Here is a 26898-nt window from a genome sequence, read left to right as displayed (position 1 = left end):
GCCACCACATTCCTGCAAACATTGAGTCATTTGGTGACGCTTCCAAAGCTCAAAGCTATCTGTTGAACAATTGTCAGGTTATCAGGAACATCCGCGCATTCCTTTTGCAGCTTCGATCTAACTTAATTTTGGGCCAAAATTAAATAAGTTATAATACAATTTCAATAAGAATGTTACGATGATTCACTTTTTATTTGTATAATTTGCGAGACCTTTATCATGCGGCTGTTAAGTTCCGGTTTCGCGTTTCTTCGCCTTCTGGCGCAAATGCTCTCCGATCGCCCGAAACCGCACCGTCCCAACCAAGGAGGTTATGATACTAGGAGAAGGCACGTCGCAGTATATGTGAAGCCTAGTCATGAAAACGTTTAAACGATATTGTGCCCAACGTGACCGCAGATCTCTCTGGCGATTGGTGCGCGTGACATGTCAGGTGCGAGATGGATGGTTGATTGTAGAAGGATTCCTTGCAGGCTTCCGCGCGCTCCGTCCGGTAGGTTTCATCAGATCGAAGACTAGGCGTGAAGCAAGCAAAGGGTTTGAGATTATAATGCAATTAAATGCTGGGTGTAAGTGAGGTTAAGACGGATCACGAGCAGACGACAAGCCGCTGCTGGTACGCGGGACGAAGGACGATCGCTGCAACGGAGAAAACGAAAGCCTGGCGTCGCCGGGACCACGGTGGCCGGGACGCGTAGGGTGAGGCTAATTTTATCCAGCTACAGGATGGGTGCTTGCAGCGTTTTCGGCTGCCGCAATCGGACTGACTTTTTTTCAGCGGGGGTTACTTTTCACCGTTTTACACACACAGTTTTACGATACACACACAGTTTTACGATAAAAGGAATCGATCTACAATTCTCTTGAATTTCCGACGACGGTCGGCCGAACTGTGGAAACGAATGATTTAGGCCGTTGGTCGCGGCGGTGGCTGGGCCCCATCGAAGTGGAGCGTGGTGTGCTCCGTGCACTTCCAATTGTCAATAAAACATCTCCCAACCTCGAGTCAAGTTGAGCTGGTTCAATTTATCACGACAGAAATAAAACTTCCCAGTGGACGACCTGCATACCGGCCGAAACGAAATGAAAAAGCCAGTAGCCTGATATAACGTATGAGAACGACGAGAGCGCAGCTATCATTTGCAGGAGAGCGCGGAAATCATCGCCGTTAAAATCCGTAAGTATTAATTCAATCTGTCGGGTCGACATAGTTACGGAATAATGTGTGTATATATTTTATTCTTGCTTTGGCTACTGCAGTAATGAGTGTCCAGAAGATAAAGGGGATACTCCCCGCAGATGCACGGTACATTACCCCAAACACGCCAACAGACTTCGTTACCGCGCTGACGTTCCACGTTGAATACTATCGTTTTCAGGATGGTAGTGGTCGGTAGAAAACAGAAGAGATAACGAAGCGCAGCAGGATGAAGAATCGGTCGGCTGGTCGCGGGCCACAGTTTCTGGCTCGGATGACCGATAAATGACATTCACGAGTTCCACGCTCCCTGCTACCCGCAACCCTTAACCACGCGACGGTCACGTGCTGTGCCGATATGTGAGGATGGTCAAGAGAAAAATGAGAAAGAGGTGAGGCGTCAAGGGAGCATGGCTTGGAGAGGCTACGCGGCTGACAGTCATGCCCCCTCTTACCCTTCTAACCTCCTTGGTCCTAACCAACGCGCATGGTTCTGACTCAGAAAGCGCTCCGGAAACAACAAAAACGTCATGAAATACGCAATTTCCGGGAAGCGCACAGCCTACGCGCGCACGAAAATGCGTTGGTTTGGATCGCGCTTTGCGGTCACCAGATTAACAACTCTTCGGCGGTCGAAGGCACAGGCGTTTTCCCATACAAAAGGAAAACATCATTTCTATTTCTACAGGGATACAGTCGCCGAGCACACAATTATATCCTGATGTTGAGAACCCATTGCACCCTTCCACCTCCTTAACACCTCGGTCTTTTAAGCATAGCTTTATGTCTTCTACATTTCTAATCTGAAATGTTTTAGATCTGCTTTTTGCTTCGTAGGGTATAAGGAGTATTTTTTGCAACAAAAATTGACTAAGCATGTTCATAAAGTGTTTTTTTTTTAAATATATTTTAGTTACTTTTATGAAGTGAAGCACTCTGGGTTCTTAAAATACTTTCGTAAGTATTTTTATTTTATTTTCAAACAAATTTGTTATTTAGTCGCATTCTGGTAATATACTGGTGTTTATCGCTGGCGTGAAATTTTGCATACATATAAAAAATAAGAGCCAGTGCATGTGGTCCAGTACGCAAAACTATGACTTTCCGGGGTGCCTTATGTAGCGGGAGACAACATTCCACATACTCAATTGGTGCCAGGAATAGAATGTGGTTTTATTATTTTTCTACATTCTAGAAGAGGGAAAAAAGAAAGCGACGTTCTACGAGGAATGACAACGCAGAGAAATATATATACATATAATTAAATTCTTCCATTCAATCCATACTCTCTTTTTAGTTTGATCGTAAATTATTTTAGGTCCATAATTTGAGAGTCAAGTCAAAGGAAATAGCGTTTGTCTTTTTGTAACTGCCCTGCGATTGGATATTACGAACTTAAGTTCAAAATTTTAGAATATGATCCTCCTCGCGAGCACATGCAGATTGATGATTAAGGGCCCTAGCGGGCATATTTTTGTGTGTTCTATTTACTAACTGCAAATGCCTAGTTGTTCACGTAATATGAGAAACGAGAGGGTTTCCACAGCTGACCTAAACAAAGAATCAGGCAAGACATGCTTGTTTGAATTATTCATTATGGCACTCTCGACCAGTGGTTTTTAAAAGTGCGTTCGAGGACCCTTTGGGGTCCGCGAAGGCGTTCTAGGGGTCCGCGAAGTCAAGCCTCATCGGTCAAGCCCAGAAATAAAAGTTGTCTTTTCTCAGATTGAGAAGAAACGTTCCGATTTTCGGGTGCGTTTTCTCGTGTATCTGTCAATACGAGAAATTTATTTCACACCATAGTCCTTAGTTATATCCACTTATTAAATCACAATAATAATTAACCTATACTTTCTCTTCACCTCATTACGAGCGGGGTCCTTCATCATCTCTGCCGATCCACAAGGCGTCCGCGAAACATCAATGGCTGGGAAACACGGCTCTAGAGGGTACACCATATCAATTAATGGCTTTACTCGGTAAAGTGATTAGCTCCCATGCACAGGAGGCACGCATGTAGGAGTCGGTATGAAAACGGGAAGTCACAAGTCATCAAATTTAGATATTGGGTATTATCTAGCGCTGTGCAAAAATTGGCGTTCTAAATAAAATTGCAGGAAAATTGTAAGCAGGGAAACTGATCTGCTTAAACTTATTGTAAAGCAGACGATCACCATTACGACGCCAAAAAATAGTGTCAATGTTATTTATGCTGTATTTGACAAAGAAGCGCGAACTTTACACGTGTATGCGGTAGCTTCATCGGGCCAAAAACTCTCACGAGCTGCGTAAGCAAGAAATGTGTAGGTCGGTCAGTCCATAACCGCTTAACAATCTTGAAATAGACGGCAACAGGTGCAAGGCATCGAGCATCGGTCACCGCCGTCGAAGCCGAATGCGCTGCTGGCTGCACAAAGGACCCAGCAAGCCAAAACGGGAGAAGCAGAAGCAGGTGTTGTGAGAAAGCGCGCCGAGCGGAGATGGGTGGAAAGGGAAAGAAAGAAAGGGGGCAGAAACAGGTGGAGTAAAAATATAGCGCGGAAAAAGGATGAGTTGAAGAGCGAAAAAGCGCGCTTTCCCTCCCTTAGTGACCAAGAAAATTCAGGGCAAAGGTTTTGTATCCGGCTGCTGCTGAAGGGAAGCGCGCATAGCGTCACAGCAATACATTGGTGTGAGGTAATCCGTTTTTATAGAAAACCTTGCCCTAGGCACCACATGAACAAACAGCGCCACCCACTCCAAGTACTGAAGGATTAAGGATTATACTGCCCTAGAGACCACCCGGACTAAAAGCACAACCACCCTATAGAGCCACCAGATTTAAACCATTTTGGTAGAATTACCAGCCATGCAGCCAATATGTTTTATTTGTGTTCTTTGTTCTTTTTGTTGTATTTTATACTGAATTCTTAGTGTATTTAGGCAATGTAAATCATGCTGGAGGTGGAGTTTTTTATGTTCAAGCGCGTTTTTTATTTACTGCTGCTGGGCTCTGGTTTGTGACTTTGTGGAGGTCAGAGCTAGTTGAGGGGTAGCATTACTTTTACCCCTGTTAGAACTTAAAAACATTTGCATTGCGAATAATTTCCGGCAGTGGCTGAAGCGTTTTGTTTAAGGGTTCGTTGTTGAAAAAATCAAGGGCGTTTAGAAATCTCTGTAATGCGAAATTAGTGCGCAGCTTTTGAGGAGAAGGCGGAGGGGAGGGTACGGAGAGGGAAGGTATGCCCCTCCTCCCCCTCCTCATCCTCCCCTCGTCCTCCAATCCTACTCCTCCTCCCATCCGCCCGTTAAATTTTCCAGCTAAATTTTGAGGGGAAATTGACGTCACGTGACCTCAACACGAATTCAATTTCCCTCTAAATTTAGCAGAGTGGTTACGCCGACGCCGACGGCGACGGCGACACTGCTCAACACGGAAACGGGCGCCTAAGAGCTGCGGTCTAGAAAGCATTAGCTGTGCTCGGGGACCGTGTGTGTTGACCCCATTTTTACGTGTACTACTTTTCCTTTTCCTGTATCATGTTCTGCCTTGTGAAGTATTCAGCATCTCACCTGCGCTTTCACTCTGATTGTAATTCACGAGTACCTTGATTACAATACTTTAAAACATCAATTGTGTTGTGGATTTCTGATTTGTACCACTATATATAAAGTGAAAGGTATTGCGACAGTAAACATAATGGCTCGGTGTCTACCAGCTAGGAGACAACGGAAAGCACTTTTGAACTCAAGATTTTTGCGTCCAGGCTTCACAATTAACGATACCACCGCACCACCGTATGGGATTGTATTCTTATAAAATGTAATGCCTAAAGGGACTAACGAGCATGGAGGCTAATGACTTGCAAAGGAAATCCCAGCTGTAATAACTGTTTTGATAACAACCTTACAATGGTGAAACACGAACCTTTGGAGGAGAGTGTTTTTCTGCCACTAGTTGTTGTCCCATTGATTGTTGATAGGTGCACGTATAAGTAGCAACGGTGATTTCTTCCATTACTAACGTTGAAGCCTAAGCGAGCTGGTATGACATACTTAAAAGGTTAAAACAGCGCAAAAGACGACGGAGAGGGTGAAGAAGGACACAGAAAGAGCGCTGACTCGCAACTAAATTTTTACTGAACTCAACGGTGCAATATATACGCACAATTGAGAACAAAAAGAAGAAAACCAGCCTGAAAAACGCCCAAAGCAAAAGCACAAAAACGAAGTATCACCTCTGAAAAGATAAACCAAGCTAATCAAGTGGCCAGAATATCAATCTCCTTCCTAGATAATGCAACAGAAGGGCTGCTGACACACATGACACCCAATCTGTCTATTTCTAGAGCCTCCAGAATTACACGTGTCAGCTGGTCCCGGTGGCGTTTAACGACCTCGCTCTGTTGGAATTGAGGCTGGCATCTGCAGTCACGGCAATGTATGCCGAGGTGACCGGAAACCGTCGAAGAGCCGTAGTAAGCATGTTCCCTTAGCCTGTCGTTGAGGCAGCGACCTGTCTGGCCAACATAACGCCTGCCGCAAGACAGAGGGAGGGAATACACAACTCCCTCAGCGGAGGGGACGTAACGATTGCGGTGCTTCGTAGTGCAGGCCCTCGCCTCCCTATCAGAGGGATTAACAGCTCAGCACAATCTAGAAAGCTTGTCGGGAGTGGTGAACAAAACATCCACTTCACATCTCCCGGCAATACGTTTGAGGTTATGGGCCACGCCATGCATATACAGAATGACGGCGAATTTTTTTTCTTCTTTCTCGTTCTTTTCTACTGCTGGAAGGGATATCGCTCGTCTCATGCCAACTTTTGGTTTCTTTGAGCAGTGACTCAACAACAGCTAAGTCACTGCTCAAAACCTCACACTGGGTTTCCACACGTGTGAGGGGAACCCAGCGACAGTGAGGCGCTTAGTTTGCTTATCAAAGCTAGGTTGAACTTTGTGAAAGCAAGACCTTCGCAAAGCATGTGTGTAGAAGGTCTTCGCGATTGCACGTTTTACAATTTTTGAATGCGCGGACTTAAAGGGGCAGAAGAGGCTTGCCGGCCAGTATATGCATGGCGTGGCCCATAACCTCAAACGTATTGCAGGCATATGTGAAGTGGATGTTTTGTTCACCGTTCCCCACAAGCTTTTTAGATTGTGCCGAGCCGTTAATCCCTGGCATCGCAATCGTTACGTCACCTGCGCTGAGGGAGCTGTGTATTCCCTCCCTCTGTCTTGCGGCAGGCGTTATGTTTGCCAGACAGGTCGCTGCCTCAACGACAGGCTAAGGGAACGTGCTTAAACATTATTCGACGGTTTCCGGTCACCTTCGCATACATTGCCATGACTGCAGATGCCAGCCTCAGCTCCAACAGTGCAAGGTCGTTAAACGCCACCGGAACCAGCTGACACGTGAAATTCTGGAGGCTCTAGAAATAGACAGATTGGGTGTCATGTGTGTCAGCAGCCCTTCCCTTGCATTATCTAAGAAGGAGATTGATTTTCTGGCCACTTGATTAGGTTGGTTTATCTTTTTAGAGGTGATACTTCGTTTTTGTGCTTTTGTTTTGGGTGTTGTTCAGGCTGATTCTTTTCTTTTTGTTCTCAATTGTGCGTATACATTGTACCGTTGTGTTCATTAAAAATTTAGTTGCGAGTCAGCGCTCTGTCTGTGTCCTTCTCCACCCTGTCCGTCGTCTTTTGCGCTGTTTTAACCTTTCTAAGTATTCTATTACTTTGATGCTGTTAGTGCTTACGTTAGCTAATAAGCATTTTAACACTTGTCAGTGACGAAAAAAGATTAATTACGAGAACCTTTGTGATTTGGTATTAATTGTTTTGTTAAAAGTTAAACTTCAGCTTACGGAACAAAAATTCAATACGAAGTAGTTCGTTTTCATTTATATCAATCAAACACTGATCAGAATTATACGAATCAGGAAGCGATGACCATACCTAAGCGGAAATAATATCGTAAGTATATTGAAAGCTTCAACACTTAACTCGTCTTAAGAACAGAAGGGTGTTTTACGTATATTAACTGAATTGGCAATAGTCTTGAGTTCAATGAACCATCAACAGGCTAAAAAATTCGATCTAAGAAACAAACTGTGTCACATTTTAGCGATTCAAGACGCCTATTACTTAAAATAAATGTCAGGCTGTTCATTTTTTCCAAATATTTAAATATAACAAGGCCGAAGGTTTTCTTTTTATTATTGTTTATTATTCAGTTGAAAACATCACATCCAAAGGGAAGGGCACTAAAAGCAGGGTAAACATGATAGAGGTTGCCACGAAGAGCGTATTTGGTCCTGCTACTTGCACTTCATTAAGTAGTATTAACTCGGGCTCGGCAATTGATCGATTAACTTAGCGACTAATCCAGTAACGCTATAATCGCGATACACTTTAAACCGGTTAGTCTCTTATATTTTGAGTCACGTCAACGCCGTGTGACTTTGCGTTTAGCGTGCCACAGACTGTGAACAATTAAAGGAGTTCGCTACTGTGGGAGAATATCAACGAACCTCTCTGTCTCTGCGGCTGAAGTAATATTTTTTTAGTGTGGTCTTTTGACTGCTCACATCAAGGTATATTTATAATCTCAAATTGTACTTTTTGCCGTTTATCACATATATCTCAAGGGCAAAACAACTGTAATTTTCAATTTTTTAATACTATTATGCACAAAAATGAACGAAACAAGATTACTCGAATAATTAATCTATTTGAGGGCGGCGATTAATCGGACTCAAATTTTAATCGACTCCGAGCCCTAGAATTACCTGGTACCTCGAAACTTATTCCGATTTATAAACTGAACGGTTTGCTTTTCTTGAAGTTTTATTTGTACCTCAGCTAAAAATGCACACGTGAAAAAAAAATGGTTAAATCTAATACAGTTTCTGGGGACAACAAAGCAAACATACACTTCGTTTGTAGCGCACTTTTGTTTTTCAGAGAGTAAAGGACATTTAATTGTCTCGCACTATTTGATGTTCATTTTCAGGTCCTGGAAAGTGCCCATTCCGCAGCATCGTCACGGCTTCAGGGGTAGTTGACTTGCGGCTGAAATTAAAAGGGGAAATGGCAAGGCTACTGAAAATACGCATATAGTCCTATTATCATATTAAGTACGATGGCGCACGTTGAACTGAAGCGTAAATTATGAGTCGCCGACTGTTTTATATAAAAGTAGAGTTTTATAATAAAGTTATGCTCATATAGATGTCTACTGCATTCTTTTTTGTGGCATACTGTCTTTCTTTGTACTCTTACCTGGCAGTTTTTGTATTCCTGTAATATACCTGCTGGCCCATCATTTTATTGTATTTTAGAGCGCAGCTCTTAGGGGCCCGTTCCCGGCTTGAGCGGCGTCGCCGTCGCCGTCGCCGTCGCCGTCGGCGTAACCAAGGTCATCCCAAGGTCACGTGACCCCCAAGGTCACGTGACCCCTCCAGGTCACGCGACCCCTCCCAAGGTCATCTCAAGGTCACGTGACCCCACGTGACTCCCAAGGTCACGTGACCCCTCGAGGTCACGTGACTCCTCCCAAGGTCATCTCAAGGTCACGTGACCCCAAGACCCCACGTGACCCCCAAGTCACGTGACCCCTCTGAGGTCACGTGACCCCCGAGGTCACGTGGTCTCCTCCCCAAGGTCACGTGACCCCCAAGGTCACGTGACCCCTCCCAAGGTCATCTCAAGGTCACGTGACCCCAAGGTGACCCCCACGTGACCCCCCGAGGTCGCGTGACCCCCCTCCCCGAAGTCACGTGACACCCCCCCCCCCCCGAGGTCACGTGAACGCCCCCCCGGAGCATATTAAAGAATGAGGGGAGGAGGAGGGGTCTACCCTCCCCTCAGTACCCTTCACTCCTCCTCCTCAAGAGCTGCGCTCCAATTCGGCGTTACAGGGATTTGTAAACGGCTTTCACTTTTATAGCCAATAATGTATCGTCATGTTTGGTCTAGGGCTAGGAGAAATAGGCCACGAGAAACCCGTATTTAATTATTATTTTTAACAAAATATCTGGGTGTTTTTGTTGGCAAATGTATTACAGCTACCAGTAATCATTACAATTTGTAATGCATAGGTTTTGCAATATTTTGTTTTAGATTTTGCATTGTAGGAGTACTAGTCGTCTTTATACCTGAGCAATTTGTGCTGGTGTAAATCTCTTTTTATAGTGAAACAAACCTCCCACTTCTGTTGTCAGGTCGTGTTTTAGCTATTTCTCTCCCTGCGTTGTCAAAAAGGTTTAAAAATATCTTAGTAACTTGAGCCCAGTAAATTATGCAAAGAATCAGATATCAGTGCCTGTAAGTTTTACGATTGCCCCAGTTGAAATATATTTATAAAGCCGCCACTTTCAACAGGCTTAAAATCAAACGCTTCGCCACTCGACAACGCAGACCAAACGCTGATTTGACGATGACAGTTCCAGCACTGTCCACTTTTAAAAGAGACATAGACTAGAGTCAAGTTCGCTCAGTTCTTAGTAGTCATCGACTATAAAAATAAATAGGAGTTATTCTACTTAGGACAAGATTCCAAGAAACATATTCCTAATCAAGTCATACTATTGATGCATTCAGTCCGCCTTGAATATATTCTAAGTAACGTTCCACGGGGTGGGTCTATGAAAGTACAGACATCTGGACGGCATACTTTCGAAGCTGTCCTGGCAACTTAGCCTCATTCTTTGGAACACGTTGGGTTCCTATGCGGAGAACAAGCCGTCTGCTTCTTGTGCCAGGGTTGCGCTGTTGTCAGAACGAAGTCGAGTTTTGCGGATTTAGGTAGGGATTGTACTGGCTTGGGAGGCAGAAGTAGAAACTCACTTCAATGTAATCTGTTCACTGCATTGAAGCTTACATGAAAACAAAACATCGAGAAAATATACATTTGCTAATTATCGTCCGGTTCAATATTTATGTTTCTGTCCGCTATCTCTTGAAAACTGTACCGCTGTCTAACATAAAAATTTAACTAGTAATATAATCAAGTCATTTAATAATTTGTTGATTTAGGAAGTATCAGATCTAGGAATTCATCCATCATTCAACAATTTATTTCAACAAGAAAAATTGACAGGATTTGACCTATAGGTGTAACTTGGAAACAAATATTTGTCACCCAGCGTATTCAGGAACACTTTCTTTGCTGCTTTTGCCAGGATTAAAACTTCGCATACAGCTCATTTTGCTGATAGGTGGCGGCATTGAGGAGTATAGGAAGATTTATATAAACAAATTACCTTGTACACTAGTTTGCTTATGATAACCTGTTAATTTTTTTTCGCCATGTTTCTGGCCGGCAAGTTAGTCTTTCTTAAGATAGCTAATGGTGTTTTTGCTGCAGTTACAAAAGTTGTCCACTGTAGTACTATGCACAGCATGGGAGCCTTAACTTGCATCACAGAGAAGTTCCCACATGATTGCACACCAGTGCTCATCGAGATTGAAACTTCTATGACAACATTCGAACCCTTTGCTTCTGCATTAAACCCTGTGTACTCTAATTGAGGGAACTAAGGTCGGACGCAATATTCTGTGATAAGAATTGCTGGCTGCTGAAGGTATTTGTTTTTAATCATGCATTGCAGTTTTAAAATTTAAGCAAGTTAACTGTCAAAAGCCAAAATACACCAATCGTTCAGTAATATTCAGATCTTGGTATCCCGGTCTTTCAGCGTTACAGGCCGTTCCTTTCCCCCCGAACTCCCTCCCCTACCCCTTATGAACAAGGCCCGCAGCTGTTCAGTCGTACTTCATGACTGTGATCCCATTAATATAATAAAGACGTTTCAAACCACAACAACAACGTTGCAGGCTAAATATTCAAGACGAGCATAACCCACGTTGATTTTAATACTTACGAACGCTAAACCGACACTTTTCCTTAATTGTGTATCTCCGGTCTGTTCTACTGAAATACACATTTTCACGCGTACTGCTTTAACCAGATTGACTCAAAACAACTGTGAAATTGAAAATAAAAGTTTTTTTTAGAGCGCAGCTCTTAGGGGCCCGTTCCCGGCTTAAACGGCGTCGCCGTCGCCGTCGGCGTAGCCAAGGTCATAAAAAGGTCACTTGACTCCCCAAGGTCACCCGAAGGTCACGTGACCCCTCCCCCAGGGTCACGTGACCCCGAAGGTCACGTGACACCCAAAGTAACGTGGCTCCCCAAGTCACGTGATCCCGGGGTCACGTGACCCCGATGACGTCATCAGTGACGTCACTGATGACGTCACCGGCATCCGCATCGTCATCGTCATCATCAATGATGACGTCACCGGCATCTGCATCGTCATTGTCATCATCACTGATGACGTCATCAGTGACGTCACTGATGACGTCACCGGCATCCGCATCGTCATCGTCATCATCACTGATGATGTCACCGGCATCCGCATCGTCATCATCGCTGATGACCTCATCAGTGACGTCACTGATGACGTCACCGGCATCCGCATCGTCATCGTCATCATCACTGATGACGTCACCGGCATCCGCATCGTCATTGTCATCATCACTGATGACGTCATCAGTGACGTCACTGATGACGTCATCGGTACCCGCACCGTCATCGTTACTGATGACGTCATCGTCATCGTCATCGTCACGTGACCCCCTAGGTCACGTGACCCCCACCCAAGGTCGCTTGACCCCCTTAATACCCTTCCCTCCTCCTCCTCAAGAGCTGCGCTCTAATTCAGCATTACAGGGAGTTGTAAACGGCTTTCACTTTTTTATAACAAAGGTTAACCTGACATTGAACCTAACACAAAAACCCAATATTTATACACACGAATAGTAAAAACAACGGCGGGCGAAGTAGCACTTAATCAACCGTTGCACCTCCTACCCTCTCCAGTCAGTTTAGTACATGTCCTGACACAACTGCCGCCTTTCGGACACTCTGGCAAGCACTTGTACGATCTAATACTTCATGTAATCCTAAGAATAAAGTTTCGAAATTGTGAAGACGACGCGTGGTTGTTCAATTTTTCAGATTTCGTTAATCATTCCAGTGCAAGCTGAATACGAAAGTCAGGTATCTAGAAGGAAAAATCTGCGGTTATTTGGCAGTATGCAATCGCAAATTGCAAACTAAAAAGTAACAAAGCATATTAAATATCTCCGGCTTCTATAGCAGATAAGGTTTACCTTCTACTCTTGATATCCTCAATATTATCAGGAAGAGGGAGCTTGAAGGTCTCTGGGAGTAGGAGCCCCAAAACTAGAAGGCATAGGCAGGTGCAACAATCCACGACTCTGGGAGCCCACGGTCCGATGATCACACCCTGTACATTGTGCGGCTAAATTTAGATATAGACGCTGACCTAGCTTCTATTTTATAGAGATAGTGTGGTGCTATTCTTTATTGGGGACGTGCTGGTCACTTCATATATGCAAGCATAAACCAGCTGAGACAGAATATATTAAAAAAAAACAATCTACTAAAACGTTTAATGAAATATATATGGAACAATGTCGAATCTCAATGAGCATACAAAACCGATGATGTTCATAATAAAACCGATGATACTTTCCAAATAAATAAATACTAAAAATCTGCAGGTTTTTTTATCAGTGTGCGAAGTAACCGTGAGAGCTATTCTAGCGCAGACGTTCACGCTTTTCATAAAGATGACGAGCCTTATATTCCCTTCCTTTTTATGGTGTCCTAACTTTGCATAAGCCCCCCTTGTCCTCATGCTGGGTGAACTGACGGGATAGGATGTCACTCTTTTATAAACACCCCGAGGCAGGCGCCGTCTCCACCGTATAGCTGGTGATTACATGATTGTTTTAGGCGCTTCTCTTTAAATCGGCCCCGAGTCGGTGCTTGGAGCAGGTCCAAACCCGAATGCTCCTACCAAATCGCACTCATGGTATCCTCGGCCGAGAAGATACAGGCGCGTAAAGCCCCTTACGGATAATTGGCTGGATGAATACGGCTGAACCATTTATTCGGGTGGCGGCTAGCGCCACCTATCCGAAGCCAAAATTAAGTCGAAAGATGATGGGCATGTGCCTGCTGAGCACAACACCGCCTGCACGATTGCAGCTGGAATATTTCTATGGCAGCTATCGATGTAAAAACTGAATTACAAGTCCTATAATAGTTATTTTATACGTCAAGCATTTCCTGCTTTTTACTGGCTATTGATAAATTATTAAAAAGGGGCTCTACCTGACGGGAAACCATTTCCTTAGGACAATGTTGCGGATCTTGGAGGGTATCATGCTACGAGAATAAGGTTGTAATTTTCAAACGCGAAAATTAATCCATATATTACATAACATTTCCAGACTGACTTTTAAAACATTCACCCTAGATATCACGTATCATTAAAAACTGTTTGCCCGTTGTCAAAACATGACATAGTTGTAAGGAGAAAGAAAGACTAGGATGTGCTGCGTGATTTTATTTGGTCAATTTAATCCGTGAGGATTGTGTGATCCCAATACTAAATCCTAAAGGCAGCAAGTCTCCCGCGGGAAGCGACATAAACCTTTGCAACAAGTACGAGTAGCGATTCATTAAGAGCTTATCTGACAGCGTCTCGTTACCTAGCGTCCGCATGGTAGTATTATATTTTGTTCGAATTCTGCTATTTATTCGGGCACACAGCTTTTGGCTCTTATAGCACCCTTGCTTTCTTATGGCAGACGGTAGATATTCTAACCTCGTCGAGGGATTCAGCGTAGCAAAATATGGTTGTCTTAATTAAATCAGCGGCTATGGCATAATTTGACAACGGGAAACAAATTTTTAATTCGAATATTCCAACTAAGGTGAAAATCTCGAAATAATATAAAAACGTTTAGGCAATCAATGGTCGTAACACCTTACATCTACCTTGCGCTCACCATGGTAGTCAGGAAGAGAGGTACGAACATATTTCTAGGATTATTTTTTTCAAGTGCAATTTTATGCGCATCAGTTCTGGTATATTCCATTTGTAAATTTCTGCATATCAGCTTGCATTACCCAGTACAATGTTACGATCCTGAAGGCTAGAAAATGTTCACACAACTAGATATAGAATCTCGTCCCCCCCCCCCCCCTTCGTGGTTTCTAAATCTTTTAGCATACAGTTGAACACTTCGACAGGTTTAGGTCATCAGTGCTCATTACTGTATTAAGTAAGTATACCATATTTATGAATGAACGAGTATGTTTAAATTAAGTAAACGCCCCATTTATCCAACATAACGCTTGCTCTAGGGCTTTTGTAGTTTTGTCATTGAAAAGTAGTCAGGCGTTATTTTCTCCTTCGTACCGATTCCTTTGTGAACGGAGCTGTCATGGCGCCGACCCTGGATGCCATAATCATGAAGCCTGTTGCCAGAGTCCTGACCTTCGTCGGATAGAGCTCGGAACGCTGAACAAAAAGTACTGTGGAGGCGCAGGATGACCCAAGCTTCACCTGAAGGACGAATATCACCTGCAGCCACCAGGGATCTGTGACAATGAAAAAATGACATGTACAGATGTCCAGTTTTACCATCAAAGTATGTCCAACGTGACGATTTGGCTTCTGTTAAAAATCGCATTACTTGACGTTCAAAAATTTGCAAATTTGTGTGCACTTTCCGGCAGATTTCGAATAGTTAAAACGTAATTTAATTTTAAAACGAAGACTACAGAATAATCATTCGTCGTAATAAAAATTGCTGGAATCTTCAAAGTTAATATTGTTAAAATATTAAAACACGTCAAAAGACGAATCGCACTCAGTGCTTTAGACAATACCAAATGATTAGAATTTTGTGTGCTTTATTGAATAAAGCTACAAAAATATATACCTCACAATTTGTACCAATCAAACCGCCTCTGTTAGAGGCTTCCCTGTATTGCATGTGATGTTCGTTGGTTTCTTCGAAAAAAGTAGTCAGCATAAAAACCGGGTTATACGTATATCATTGACCTACCTCTTGGAAGAAAGATGGCGGCCAAGGAGCAGATGAAGGCGTAACTGTACAATATACCGTACGATGTTCTTCTCTTTAGGTAGTTAGTAAAGAACACAGATACAATTTTCACGGGATACCCCATGGCGCCCATGAGGGCGAAACTCGCGAACGGGTTGGAACCCACGAGGATGATGGAGTATGTGAGGTTGTAGGAAAGCAGTGTGCTGAGAATCCTGTAAAATGTGTACATAGCTTCAGATCTAAATTTATTCCGGTTTTTAAAACAATTAGAAAGCCTTATCAGGAACCGTATACAACACTCCAATGTCAAAAATCACGATCCGGAGTGCGATCATTTGTGCCCAGAACGCGCATGCTATTCGCATTGGAAAGTGAGCAGAGAACGCGCGATTTGCATGAGCACTGAAAATGATGCCGGCGCGAATCTCGTTTCAGGATTGGTCAATATTTGAAAAATAAAAAAAGCTAAATTGTGATCCGGAAGTGATGGGCAAGCGAAGTTTAATAGACGTTTAAAATTGCCCGAAACTGCTGAATTAGGTTCCGAACTATGATGACCACGCGCTAAATTGGGAAGGATGAAATTATTTTGAGCAGAGCTTTGTAATCCTAGAATTGTTTTCATCTGTCCGTCTGTGTATTTCCCTGCCCAATTTAGTGAAAAAATCGATGTCACGTGACTATAAAACAAATCAATCTGCACCATCACGTGAAATTACTCTCTGCTCAAACAACATGTCACCTGACTGGATGTCACGCGAAGTTTACCCGATAAATTTATCAAAAAATTGAAGTTACATCACTTGACTTAATTATGTCACGTGGCACTGTGCATTTACCCCGTGACGCCATGTCATGTGACCACATCGTGGGACGTTCGGTCATGTGACGTCATTCTTCAACCCATAACACCGAATAGACATCACAATTTCTAACTCGGCGTGATCAGACGTCGTGCTAAACATTTGTGTCAAATTTAATAAAGAAATGATATCACGTGACCTGACATTACATGGCCTCATGATATCGCGTGAACTACGACTACTCCGCTGCGGCTCAAGCAACCGCGCCATGTAAGTTCAGCTCGCGAGACACAAATTTCTCCGCTAAAGTTTGCGTGAAAATTTGTCGTTACTTAATTGATGTGAATTAATTTTACCGCGAAATTTAAAAATTTTGCGTGACGACAAAATACATGATATCAACTACCCGTTCAATTCAGCTGGCCAAATATTCATTCTTTTTTTTTACTATTTGAAGTATTGTATATTTTGCACATCTAAGCTCATTTAAACGATCGCTCCTTGAATAATGAATTCCCTAGAACAATATTGAAGATAAAGGTAGCTGCTATATATTCCTAATACTGAAAAATTACATAGCTGATATGTTGCTTCGTAGAGAAAAACAGCAATATGGGCTTCTAATAACCTCATAGAACTCCATAAATGGCATCTTACCCCATAGCAGCTTTCACATATGTCGTTCTTCGGATACATCGGTAACGAAAGAGATCAACGAAAGTAGGTTTCGCGGACATTTTTTCCTGCAACAAAAAAAAGAAATTGCACCGCCAGTGATTTTTTTTCTTCTTCCGAATATGAATTCCTAAGTAACTTGACTGACCCGGTTTTACGGGTGTTTTGAGAATGTCACTGCCAGGCTGCTGTGTTTGGTATTCATGAAATTACATATTTGTGAGTTTAATATGAAGCGGAGACCTCTGAAACACGGTATGTCCGGGTAAGCTGAACTATATAGCTTTTACCAAGGTTGTATTTTCGGGTCACCAAATCTTGCTTCCCGCTTTCCCAAGTCAAGTAACGACTTGCCCCAGACAAGCTTGTAATTCTCCAAGTTCCAATTTTCTTCACTTCACTTTAAACCGATCATGGTACAATTAGCATTCACAAAAAAAAACTTAATGTACTCTCACAACCAAAAAAAAGTTCCATCTGAACTGTGTTCCTGAGAACGCGGACATGTCTTGAAAAAACTGCACAGGTAGCAAAAACAAATATACGCCTTACAAGCTCAATTTTACAAAAACCAAGTGCTTTACCTTGACTTTTCTTTATACTCTTTTAGATGAGCCGGAACTTTTACTACAATGAGTGTCTAACCTTTAGTGTGAATGATATTACCATTTGTTTATTACATCAACATAATAAAGTATTTCATATACAATCTGCGTTTCACTGTGCTGAGTGAAAGATAAATCAACTGATCGCGGTTTCAGGCATCTAAAGCAAGGTATTCGACTCATTATGCGGCACAAACCTTTATATCTTATTTTATATCACCTCGTTTCGTTTCAGCTGGACCCTGATTCATGTAGACTTTCGAATGTGCACGTTCCGTCTCCACAATCGTAGTCTCATCTAAATCTGATCCCCACAGCGATTAAGGAAGCAGATACGGGAGGGCCCGGACAGCGGCAGCAGAAGCTATAGTTATGTTCACTCGATCTGCTAGAGAATACCGCTATTGATTGTTTTCGCCACTTGTTTGCAGGTTGGACGCTCCCGCCACTTTTTCTCTCCGCTCGTTTCACATACACATATATCAAAACGAAACGTCCGCATTTTTATATGAACCTTGCTATCTTTATTGTAAATTTATTGACACTGCGATAAACAAGCTCACATCACGCACTGTCGAGGTTTTATTCCTTTAGCTGCCTAAAGATGTCAGAAATTAATAGCCACAAAATAATCAACAAACGTTTAATGTTGCTTATCTTATACTTGATGTTTCCGATTAACTCGTGCCTCAATCGGCTTGGTGTCCGAATCATAAGTCGACTTTTTCATGTTTTTGTACAAGGTGTATTTTAAGGCGTCAAATAATTATTGTCAGATCTTTACAACTGTAATAATTTGGGAGTCTTAATGCAAATTGTAAGATTGTTGGAGTTATGTGTAAGAAGCACTTTTGATTGCAGTCAAATACATTCCTAAACTAACTTGCCGTCACCCTGTATTGAGGTTTATATTGCCCCAAATAAAGTTATGTCTACAGTGGTGAGGTAAAATGCGAATATGGACGTGAAAATTGAAAAAGAAACCTCTTCTTACTTGCATAAAAATGAATATTACAGCATTAGAACACTTCATTTAAATCTTAATTGTTAATCGCATCGATCACTTTTTGTGGCGCTTTACCTAATTAGAGAGTTTCAGGCCAACTATATTATAGAGAATTATACCCGTCAAATAATTTACTTTAGGTTTTGAGCACTATATATAGGGCAAGAGAGCGCGATCTCTTCGCCTGCATGAGGTGCGGTAAAGTTCCGAGAAACATTTTGTAGAAAAAAATAATATATATACATATATATTGGCGGTTTCATTTGAATTCAGGCAACGACTGGCAGTCGTATTCTTTAATTTGCTTCACATTTTTATATTTCGTGACGCATGTTCCTAGAAGAACAATCCTTTTTATTTTAATATGCTGACATGTTTAGTTTCTGAGAAAAAAATCTCAAAGAAGCGGGAAAGAACGACGAGGTTTTGACGATTGTCGTGTGTGGCGTGTTTGAATCACTCTCAATCTCAAAGTATTCAAAAAAGAGAGCGTATGTATTCTTTTAGTGTTATATATATACAAGTAGGTAAAACAACATTCTAACTACTATTTATTATTCGTCGTTCCAATCTTTGTAAAAATCCCCAAACATACCTCCGCGAAGAACTGTGACCTAGATTGCGTTTTGTTTTGTGTTTTTTTTAAAGTCAACTTTGTTTAGTATCGCTTTTAAAATAATACCACATGTATAACGTTCCATTGCCTTCCAAATTAAGCAAAGTTCGTGTTTTTATTATGTACGAGTACCGAGAAATATATTATGAAACAGATAGGGTTTTCACCTTTTGTTCAATTTCCAGGACGCTCTATATAAAAAATAAATAAATAAATAAATATTTTTTTCTTTTTCTCGCGTCGCGTTCTCTTCACATCCTTCTTTTAGCCAGAATATCTTTCGTTAGAGGTATTTGCCTTGGTTTTGAGTTTTAAGCCTCTAAATATGCTAAAAATGCGCAAATGCCGATGGTGAGTTTTGACGATTTTCGTGTGTGGAGCTTTTGAACAACTCTCAATCTCAAAGTATTCAAAACAGAGCATTTATATTTTTTTTAGTGTGATATTTATGCAAGTAGGTAAGACCACATTATAACTACTATTTAATATTCCTCGCTCCAATCTTTGTAAAAATCCCCAAACATGCCTCCGCAAACAACTGTGACCTGAATTGCAGATACGAGGGCAATATTCACATTGAACAGCCCTCGAAACAGTTTGTAAATATAGCAATATTTATTTGTTTCTTTTTCGTTATTTCCTTCGCGAGACTGCCAGTCATCTGACCAAGCACTGAGCGGCAAAGTTGAGAGGACAACCCAATCAAGGGCTAAAGATCGACGATGGTAAATGAATGTGTTTTTCCTCCCATAGGGCTCAGAAAACGCTGTAAAGCTCCTCCCGGCTTATTAGGAGCCGCGGCCCTTGGGCTCTTACCCTTGCAAGGTTTCCCTATCGCCTCTAGTGACCTCCGCGGTAAGAGCGGCCTCGCACCAGGGAAGAAGGGTCGGGAAGTCGCTAGGCGGTATCATCCCAAAGGAGAGAAAGAAAATAAAAAAAACGTTCAAAAGGCTGTTTGGCCGAGCACACTGGTATACTGTTGAGATCGGACAGACTCAGGAAAGCGCTTTCTCAACTTCGAGTGCCACGATTCTCCAGTTGTGCCGATTAACAACGCCGGCCCAAGAAAATGGTTCTACGGAATAAGGACTTCAAGTGTGTCAGCGCTCTGGATTCGAACTCACTCAGGAGAATATTGGATCCTTGCCCTGTGCCCATCCTGGACACTGACGAGATGTGCAAGAACTGCTACAGGTATTTATCATCCCGTGTTTCTGACTACCTGGAAGCAAGAACAGCTGGACCCTCGGATAAAGACAGTGACTATGTTGATAAGGCAGCATCTGTCATCGAACTTCACAAGCGCGTATCATCACTGGATATAGAGGTGTCGCCGTTCAGAATGCCAGAAGAATTGCGAAAAAGATCTCTTCGCTCATACTCCGGAAGAAAGCAGAGCCAAGTCGAGGATGCTGTCAAGTCAATCTACGGCGCAAGAGCAGTGACGCATATGATGTGCTAGAGAAGGAACTTTATAAGACGTCTTCTAACAAAATGTGCGCGGAATGGGGAGAGAAAGTTTGAACAGCATACGAGAAGAGCAGTTCGATCAAGGAAAGATGTCAGTTGCTGACGTTGTTTCCGAACGAAATGACAAAGCAACAAATACTGAATGCTGTTCCTGCGGCTACGAAGTATTTGATTCACAAGTCGAGGAAGCTCAAGGCAGCTAACAGTGTATGGACGTTTCCTGATCCGTACACTTCAAACAAGCTGAAAGAATCGGATGTTGCTACAGCTCTCCGCTACTTTTTAGAAGGTGAGATGGACTGCTCCATCGAAAGCCCAAACAAGAAAGATGTTGTTACCGTAAACATATCGGGAACCATGGAGTGTATTGTGAAACGCTACATGACTCGCTCTATTCGCGAATCGTATGCTCTCTTGATGACAGCTCATCCAGACATCAAGCTTGGTCTAACAAAATTTTATACGTTGCGCCTAAAATGGGTCAAGATTGCTCCGTACTGGGACCAATGTGTGTGCACACTTTGTGCGAACTTCGAACTGCTGCTAGCATCAGTAAACAACACCTCATCAATATATTTCACTAAGAAGGAGATCACTGCGCTATGCATGTGCGCCAACTCATCAGAAGCCTGCATGCTCCAGGAGTGCAAGAAATGCCCTGGAGCGAAGATTCTAAGTGCGCGTACACTACACCTCGATCCTGAGGAAGAAATAAAAATTGCAACGTGGAAATTGGGAGATCTGATGAAGAAAACGCTCAGTGTAGTCGTATTTATCAAATTGGTGAGAGATTGCGTCTAAAAGTATATCACTCATGAGTATATAAAAGACATTCAAAGAAAAGCAATATGAGATGCTGAGTCGAATCCGTCACCCAAGTCTATAGTGCTTCACTTCGACTTCACCGGAAATTGGAGCATAGTACTCCCAAAGCCAGTGCAGGGGTACTACTGGCAAAAGAAGCAACTAAGCATTTTCGCCTGCGTTGCAACGACGCCCAGCACCACAAAAAGTTTCGCCAATATCAGCGACGACCTTCGTCACGATTCCGCGCTCGGCATCTTCGCGCTAAAGAAGATTGTTGAGGTCCTCGAACGAGAAGAACCCAACTTTACAACTTTAACATATATCTCGGATGGTGTGGTGATGCACTTTAAAAACAGGTTTCAGTTTTACGAAATGGGTGAAAGCGGCCTTCTTTCAAGGTGGTTGTTTTCTGCGAGTGGGCACGGCAAGAACGCAAGCAACGGCATTGGTGGCCTCCTAAAACACCATATGCCACACTACACAACATGCAAGAGCCTGCAAACGCTGCAATCCTCATTTCTAGAGACTTCGTGTTGACGCTTACATCAAAGCAAGGCAAGACACGAATTATCGACTTGACCACCATGGACCTCATGAAGTTTCGAGAAGAAATGAAGAAGTGGGAATCCATTAGCTCAGTGCCTGGTCTCCGCTCGTGCCACGTTTGGTACCAGCAACCATCAGAGGTCTCCAGCGGCAAAAGAGTGCGAAAAGCTAGGACTGCTAAGGAAATTCATCACTGAACCTGAATCCTCTGAACGTTCTTGTCAAGCGCGTCGCATGTATATAGCTGTATTGTGCTACCTCAAACTTTATAACTTAAACGCTCACTGTAAATAAATATATCGTAAACCACCCAAAGGAAACTTCAGCTCCACTTTTCTAGTTGATAGTTATCTTACAAGAATCAAAGTAGTCGAATAGCTTTATAAAAAGTTCCGAGCACCTCTAAAATTATTTGAGGTCACTGTGCCATTTTGTGTGTTATCACGCTGAGCTCGCCTGAAAGCAGAAAACCTCCAAATTTTGAAGTAATGAATTTTAAAGCTGATCGCGTTCTATATTTTATTTAACATTAACAAAGATCAACAAATCTATAAATCATACGTAACGCATAACACCCTTGACGTGCGCCTTCCTTGTCATTACCTTGAATGCGATACTCATAAATATACATCCCTATCTCTGATCTACAAGAAATAATGTAGTTCATAATTTTATTTACCAAACGTCTCTTAGATAATTTAAAGAAAGATATAAAAAATATACAGTTATGCCTGTTAAGCCTCGAGGCCTCTTCATCAGCCATAAACCCGCCATCGACGTTTGCATTATTTTTTGCATTTTTAAAGGCTTAAAACTCAAATGTAGTGCATATGATATTGTAGTGAGTGCGCAGGCGAGCTGGTGGAAATTAACCATTCTGATGTTAGCCTGAGACTGAGGCAGGAAAAGAGGAAGTTTCAAAGTAGAAGAAAAAGGAACAGTCGAGGATACGTCTCTAACACAGCTAAAGACAAGTTTATTCGGTCACCCTTTTATATACACTCCACAATCTTCACCACAAAACCTTCGCGACCTCCAAAGCCAAAAGATAACAAAGAACTCATCTCTTTCCACCACAATAATCAAACGACCTTGACAATCCTACAAAGCCCTCTCACCAACACAACCTAGCTCCTCTCTCCCGGAAGACGATCGACCTTCGCGTACACAGCACACCCTCCTCCTCTCCTCCCCGGCCCACAATCCCGAAACAACCCGGCAACAAAAGATACCAATCCAGCTGATCCAAACCAAAGACACAAAGGAGGAAACCACTTACACCCTTTCACAATCAACAACCACTTAACAAAACTCTCAAATCCGCAAGAAGGTTTTTGCACTGCTGCTAAGCTGTAACGACACTTGACTAATGCAGTTGCCCATTGATTTCATTCTTATTGTTTCCTTTACAACCCTTTTGATGTCGTTTACTTCCCTGTGTATTATTTCTGTTTCGGACCAGTGTGGTATACAATTATTACATTCTTGAACATGTTTCGCTATTTCCGAATCAGTCGCGTTGTTTTTGACATTTCTTTTGTGTTCATTCAATCTATCATTTATACACCTCGACGTTTGACCCACATACTTAAAACCACATTCCAGGGGAATTTCGTATACCACTCCATTATCACACGGAATAGACTTTTCTTGATGCATTTTTGTGCATTCCCTTAAACTCTTGTGGAAGGGCGTGAGCTTACTCAATTTATAGTCGGAACTAAAAACCAGATCAACATCAAACTTTTTTGCACAAGCCTTCAAGTTGTGAGAAATTTTCTGATAGTACGGAATTACAGTAGTTCTATGTTTTGGCCTTTGCTTTGGTTCTGCTCTACATTTGTCTGCGAATTTTACGGATAACTGTTTCCCTACGAATTCATCCTGATAACCAGCACTGTTTAGCCTTCTCCACTACCTTTTCACTGATTCAGCCAAGAAATGAGTACATGATCTGTCCATTGCATTTGTGATTAAAGACCTGACAATACCTGCTTTGACTGTTTTTGAATGGCAACTGTTTTTTGATAGCAGCGGTTTTGCGTTTTCTTTTCCATATTCCCAACATAGCCCTTTTTCATTGTGAATCATAAGCTCTAAAAACTGCAGTTTACAATTCATGGGTCGTTCGACTGTAAACCTCAGTTCCGGGGCAGCCGATCTGATCAATGCTTCCAGAGTGTCAGATAATCCCTCCCGAAAAGAACAGATCAAAATGTCATCGACATATCTTTTCACAAAACAGGATTCGGACGTCAGTTCTTGCAACTTATCAGATACAATGCAATCCAAAGAATTTAGGTAAATTTCCGCTAACGCCGGTGCTACACTCGACCCAATGCATACTCCCTCTTTCTGTAAATACTTTTTTCCTTGATACTCTACTATTGTTGACTGCAAGTAATAATCAAGAACGGCAAGAAAACTGTCCACCGATATGCCTGACCGCGATTGGAACCTTACCAAATTCATTTCAAGCACCCCTTTTACCCTTTCCAACAGACGACTCTTCTCTAATGAGTAATAAAGCTCCTTGATGTCCATTGACAACATATCTCCTTCCTTTCCATGATGACCTTCGAGTACCGTGATCAACTCACTCGAATTTCTCAGTGACAAAGACTTATCTAGAATTGCATGATTTAAACCTTTTTGAAGAAACACGGAAACTACCTTCTGCCAAGTGCCATTCTCATTGATCACCACTCTAAGTGGCATCTCCGGTTTATGATCCTTAATGAAGAACTTTACGCTCAACGCTGATTTCGACAGATTTACCGTGGTCTTTGCTACGTCCTTAAATTCGTCTTCCTCTAAAATTGAAACTATATTTTTCTTTAACTTTCCGATGTTTCCACCCATTCTTGAAACAAGGATTCCATCGCTTCACCCGTTTTCGTTTGAAATGACGATTTTGAAAGAACCGCGAATCTACCGGATTTATCCGTTTGTAGCAATTGTAATGACCGATCCTCTAACTCTTTTCTAACCGAACTGACGACACGAAAATCCCTTTTCAAAATCGTCATTTAAAAAAAAAAACGGGTGAAGCGATGGAATCCTTGTTTCAAGAATGGGGTGGAAACATCGGAAAGTTAAAGAAAAATATAGTTTCAATTTTAGAGGAAGACCAATTTAAGGACGTAGCAAAGACCATGGTAAATCTGTCGAAATCAGCGTTGAGCGTAAAGTTCTTCATTAAGGATTATAAACCGGAGATGCCACTTAGAGTGGTGATCAATGAGAATGGCACTTGGCAGAAGGTAGTTTCCGTGTTTCTTCAAAAAGGTTTAAATCATGCAATTCTAGATAAGTCTTTGTCACTGAGAAATTCGAGTGCGTTGATCACGGTACTCGAAGGTCATCATGGAAAGGAAGGAGATATGTTGTCAATGGACATCAAGGAGCTTTATTACTCATTAGAGAAGAGTCGTCTGTTGGAAAGGGTAAAAGGGGTGCTTGAAATGAATTTGGTAAGGTTCCAATCGCGGTCAGGCATATCGGTGGACAGTTTTCTTGCCGTTCTTGATTATTACTTGCAGTCAACAATAGTAGAGTATCAAGGAAAAAAGTATTTACAGAAAGAGGGAGTATGCATTGGGTCGAGTGTAGCACCGGCGTTAGCGGAAATTTACCTAAATTCTTTGGATTGCATTGTATCTGATAAGTTGCAAGAACTGACGTCCGAATCCTGTTTTGTAAAAAGATATGTCGATGACATTTTGATCTGTTCTTTTCGGGAGGGATTATCTGACACTCTGGAAGCATTGATCAGATCGGCTGCCCCGGAACTGAGGTTTACAGTCGAACGACCCATGAATGGTAAACTGCAGTTTTTAGAGCTTATGATTCACAATGAAAAAGGGCTATGTTGGGAATATGGAAAAAAAAAACGCAAAACCGCTGCTATCAAAAAACAGTTGCCATTCAAAAACAGTCAAAGCAGGTATTGTCAGGTCTTTAATCACAAATGCAATGGACAGATCATGTACTCATTTCTTGGCTGAATCAGTGAAAAGGCAGTGGAGAAGGCTACACAGTGCTGGTTATCAGGATGAATTCGTAGGGAAACAGTTATCCGTAAAATTCGCAGACAAATGTAGAGCAGAACCAAAGCAAAGGCCAAAACATAGAACTACTGTAATTCCGTACTATCAGAAAATTTCTCACAACTTGAAGGCTTGTGCAAAAAAGTTTGATGTTGATCTGGTTTTTAGTTCCGACTATAAATTGAGTAAGCTCACGCCCTTCCACAAGAGTTTAAGGGAATGCACAAAAATGCATCGAGAAAAGTCTATTCCGTGTGATAATGGAGTGGTATACGAAATTCCCCTGGAATGTGGTTTTAAGTATGTGGGTCAAACGTCGAGGTGTATAAATGATAGATTGAATGAACACAAAAGAAATGTCAAAAACAACGCGACTGATTCGGAAATAGCGAAACATGTTCAAGAATGTAATAATTGTATACCACGCTGGTCCGAAACAGAAATAATACACAGGGAAGTAAACGACATCAAAAGGGTTGTAAAGGAAACAATAAGAATGAAATCAATGGGCAACTGCATTAGTCAAGTGTCGTTACAGCTTAGCAGCAGTGCAAAAACATTCTTGCGGATTTGAGAGTTTTGTTACGTGGTTGTTGATTGTGAAAGGGTGTAAGTGGTTTCCTCCTTTGTGTCTTTGGTTTGGATCAGGTGGATTGGTATCTTTTGTTGCCGGGTTGTTTCGGGATTGTGGGCCGGGGAGGAGAGGAGGAGGGTGTGCTATGTACGCGAAGGTCGATCGTCTTCCGGGAGAGAGGAGCTAGGTTGTGTTGGTGAGGGGGCTTTGTAGGATTGTCACGGTCGTTTGATTATTGTGGTGGAAAGAGATGAGTTCTTTGTTATCTTTTGGCTTTGGAGGTCGCGAAGGTTCTGTGGTGAAGATTGTGGAGTGTATATAAGAGGGTGACCGAATAAACTTGTCTTTAGCTGTGTTAGAGACGTATCCTCGACTGTTCCTTTTTCTTCTACTTTGAAACTTCCTATTTTCCTGCCTCAGTCTCAGGCTAACATCAGAATGGTTGTAGTGCATATATCTCTAACGAAATGTATACTGGCTAAAAGAAAGGTGCGAAGAGAACTCGGCGCAAGAAAAAGAAAAAAAAACAAATTAAATATGTTTTTTTTTATACGGCGTGCTGAAATTGAACAAAAAGTGAAAACCTTCTCTGTTTCATAATTTATTTTTCAGCAC

At 42.2% G+C, this 26898-nt stretch overlaps 1 protein-coding gene across 1 annotated transcript in view; it reads right to left on the bottom strand.

Annotated features, from left to right (window-relative positions):
* Nucleotides 1–8156: 8156 nt before the first annotated feature.
* LOC115311847 (organic cation transporter protein) overlaps nucleotides 8157–26898 on the bottom strand; it is a 37600-nt gene continuing 18858 nt past the window's right edge. The window contains exons 7-11 of the mRNA XM_029970699.4: nucleotides 16593–16678; nucleotides 15130–15344; nucleotides 14478–14659; nucleotides 12355–12491; nucleotides 8157–8250 (exon numbers count right to left, since the gene is read on the bottom strand). Coding sequence (XP_029826559.4) covers nucleotides 8157–8250; nucleotides 12355–12491; nucleotides 14478–14659; nucleotides 15130–15344; nucleotides 16593–16678 — 714 coding nt within the window. The remainder of the gene's footprint in view (nucleotides 8251–12354; nucleotides 12492–14477; nucleotides 14660–15129; nucleotides 15345–16592; nucleotides 16679–26898) is intronic.

This window comes from Ixodes scapularis, unplaced genomic scaffold (genome assembly GCF_016920785.2).
Source record: "Ixodes scapularis isolate PalLabHiFi unplaced genomic scaffold, ASM1692078v2 PGA_scaffold3__209_contigs__length_174095766, whole genome shotgun sequence".
NCBI lineage: Eukaryota > Metazoa > Arthropoda > Arachnida > Ixodida > Ixodidae > Ixodes > Ixodes scapularis.
This window is presented reverse-complemented; position numbering and strand designations above follow the sequence as displayed.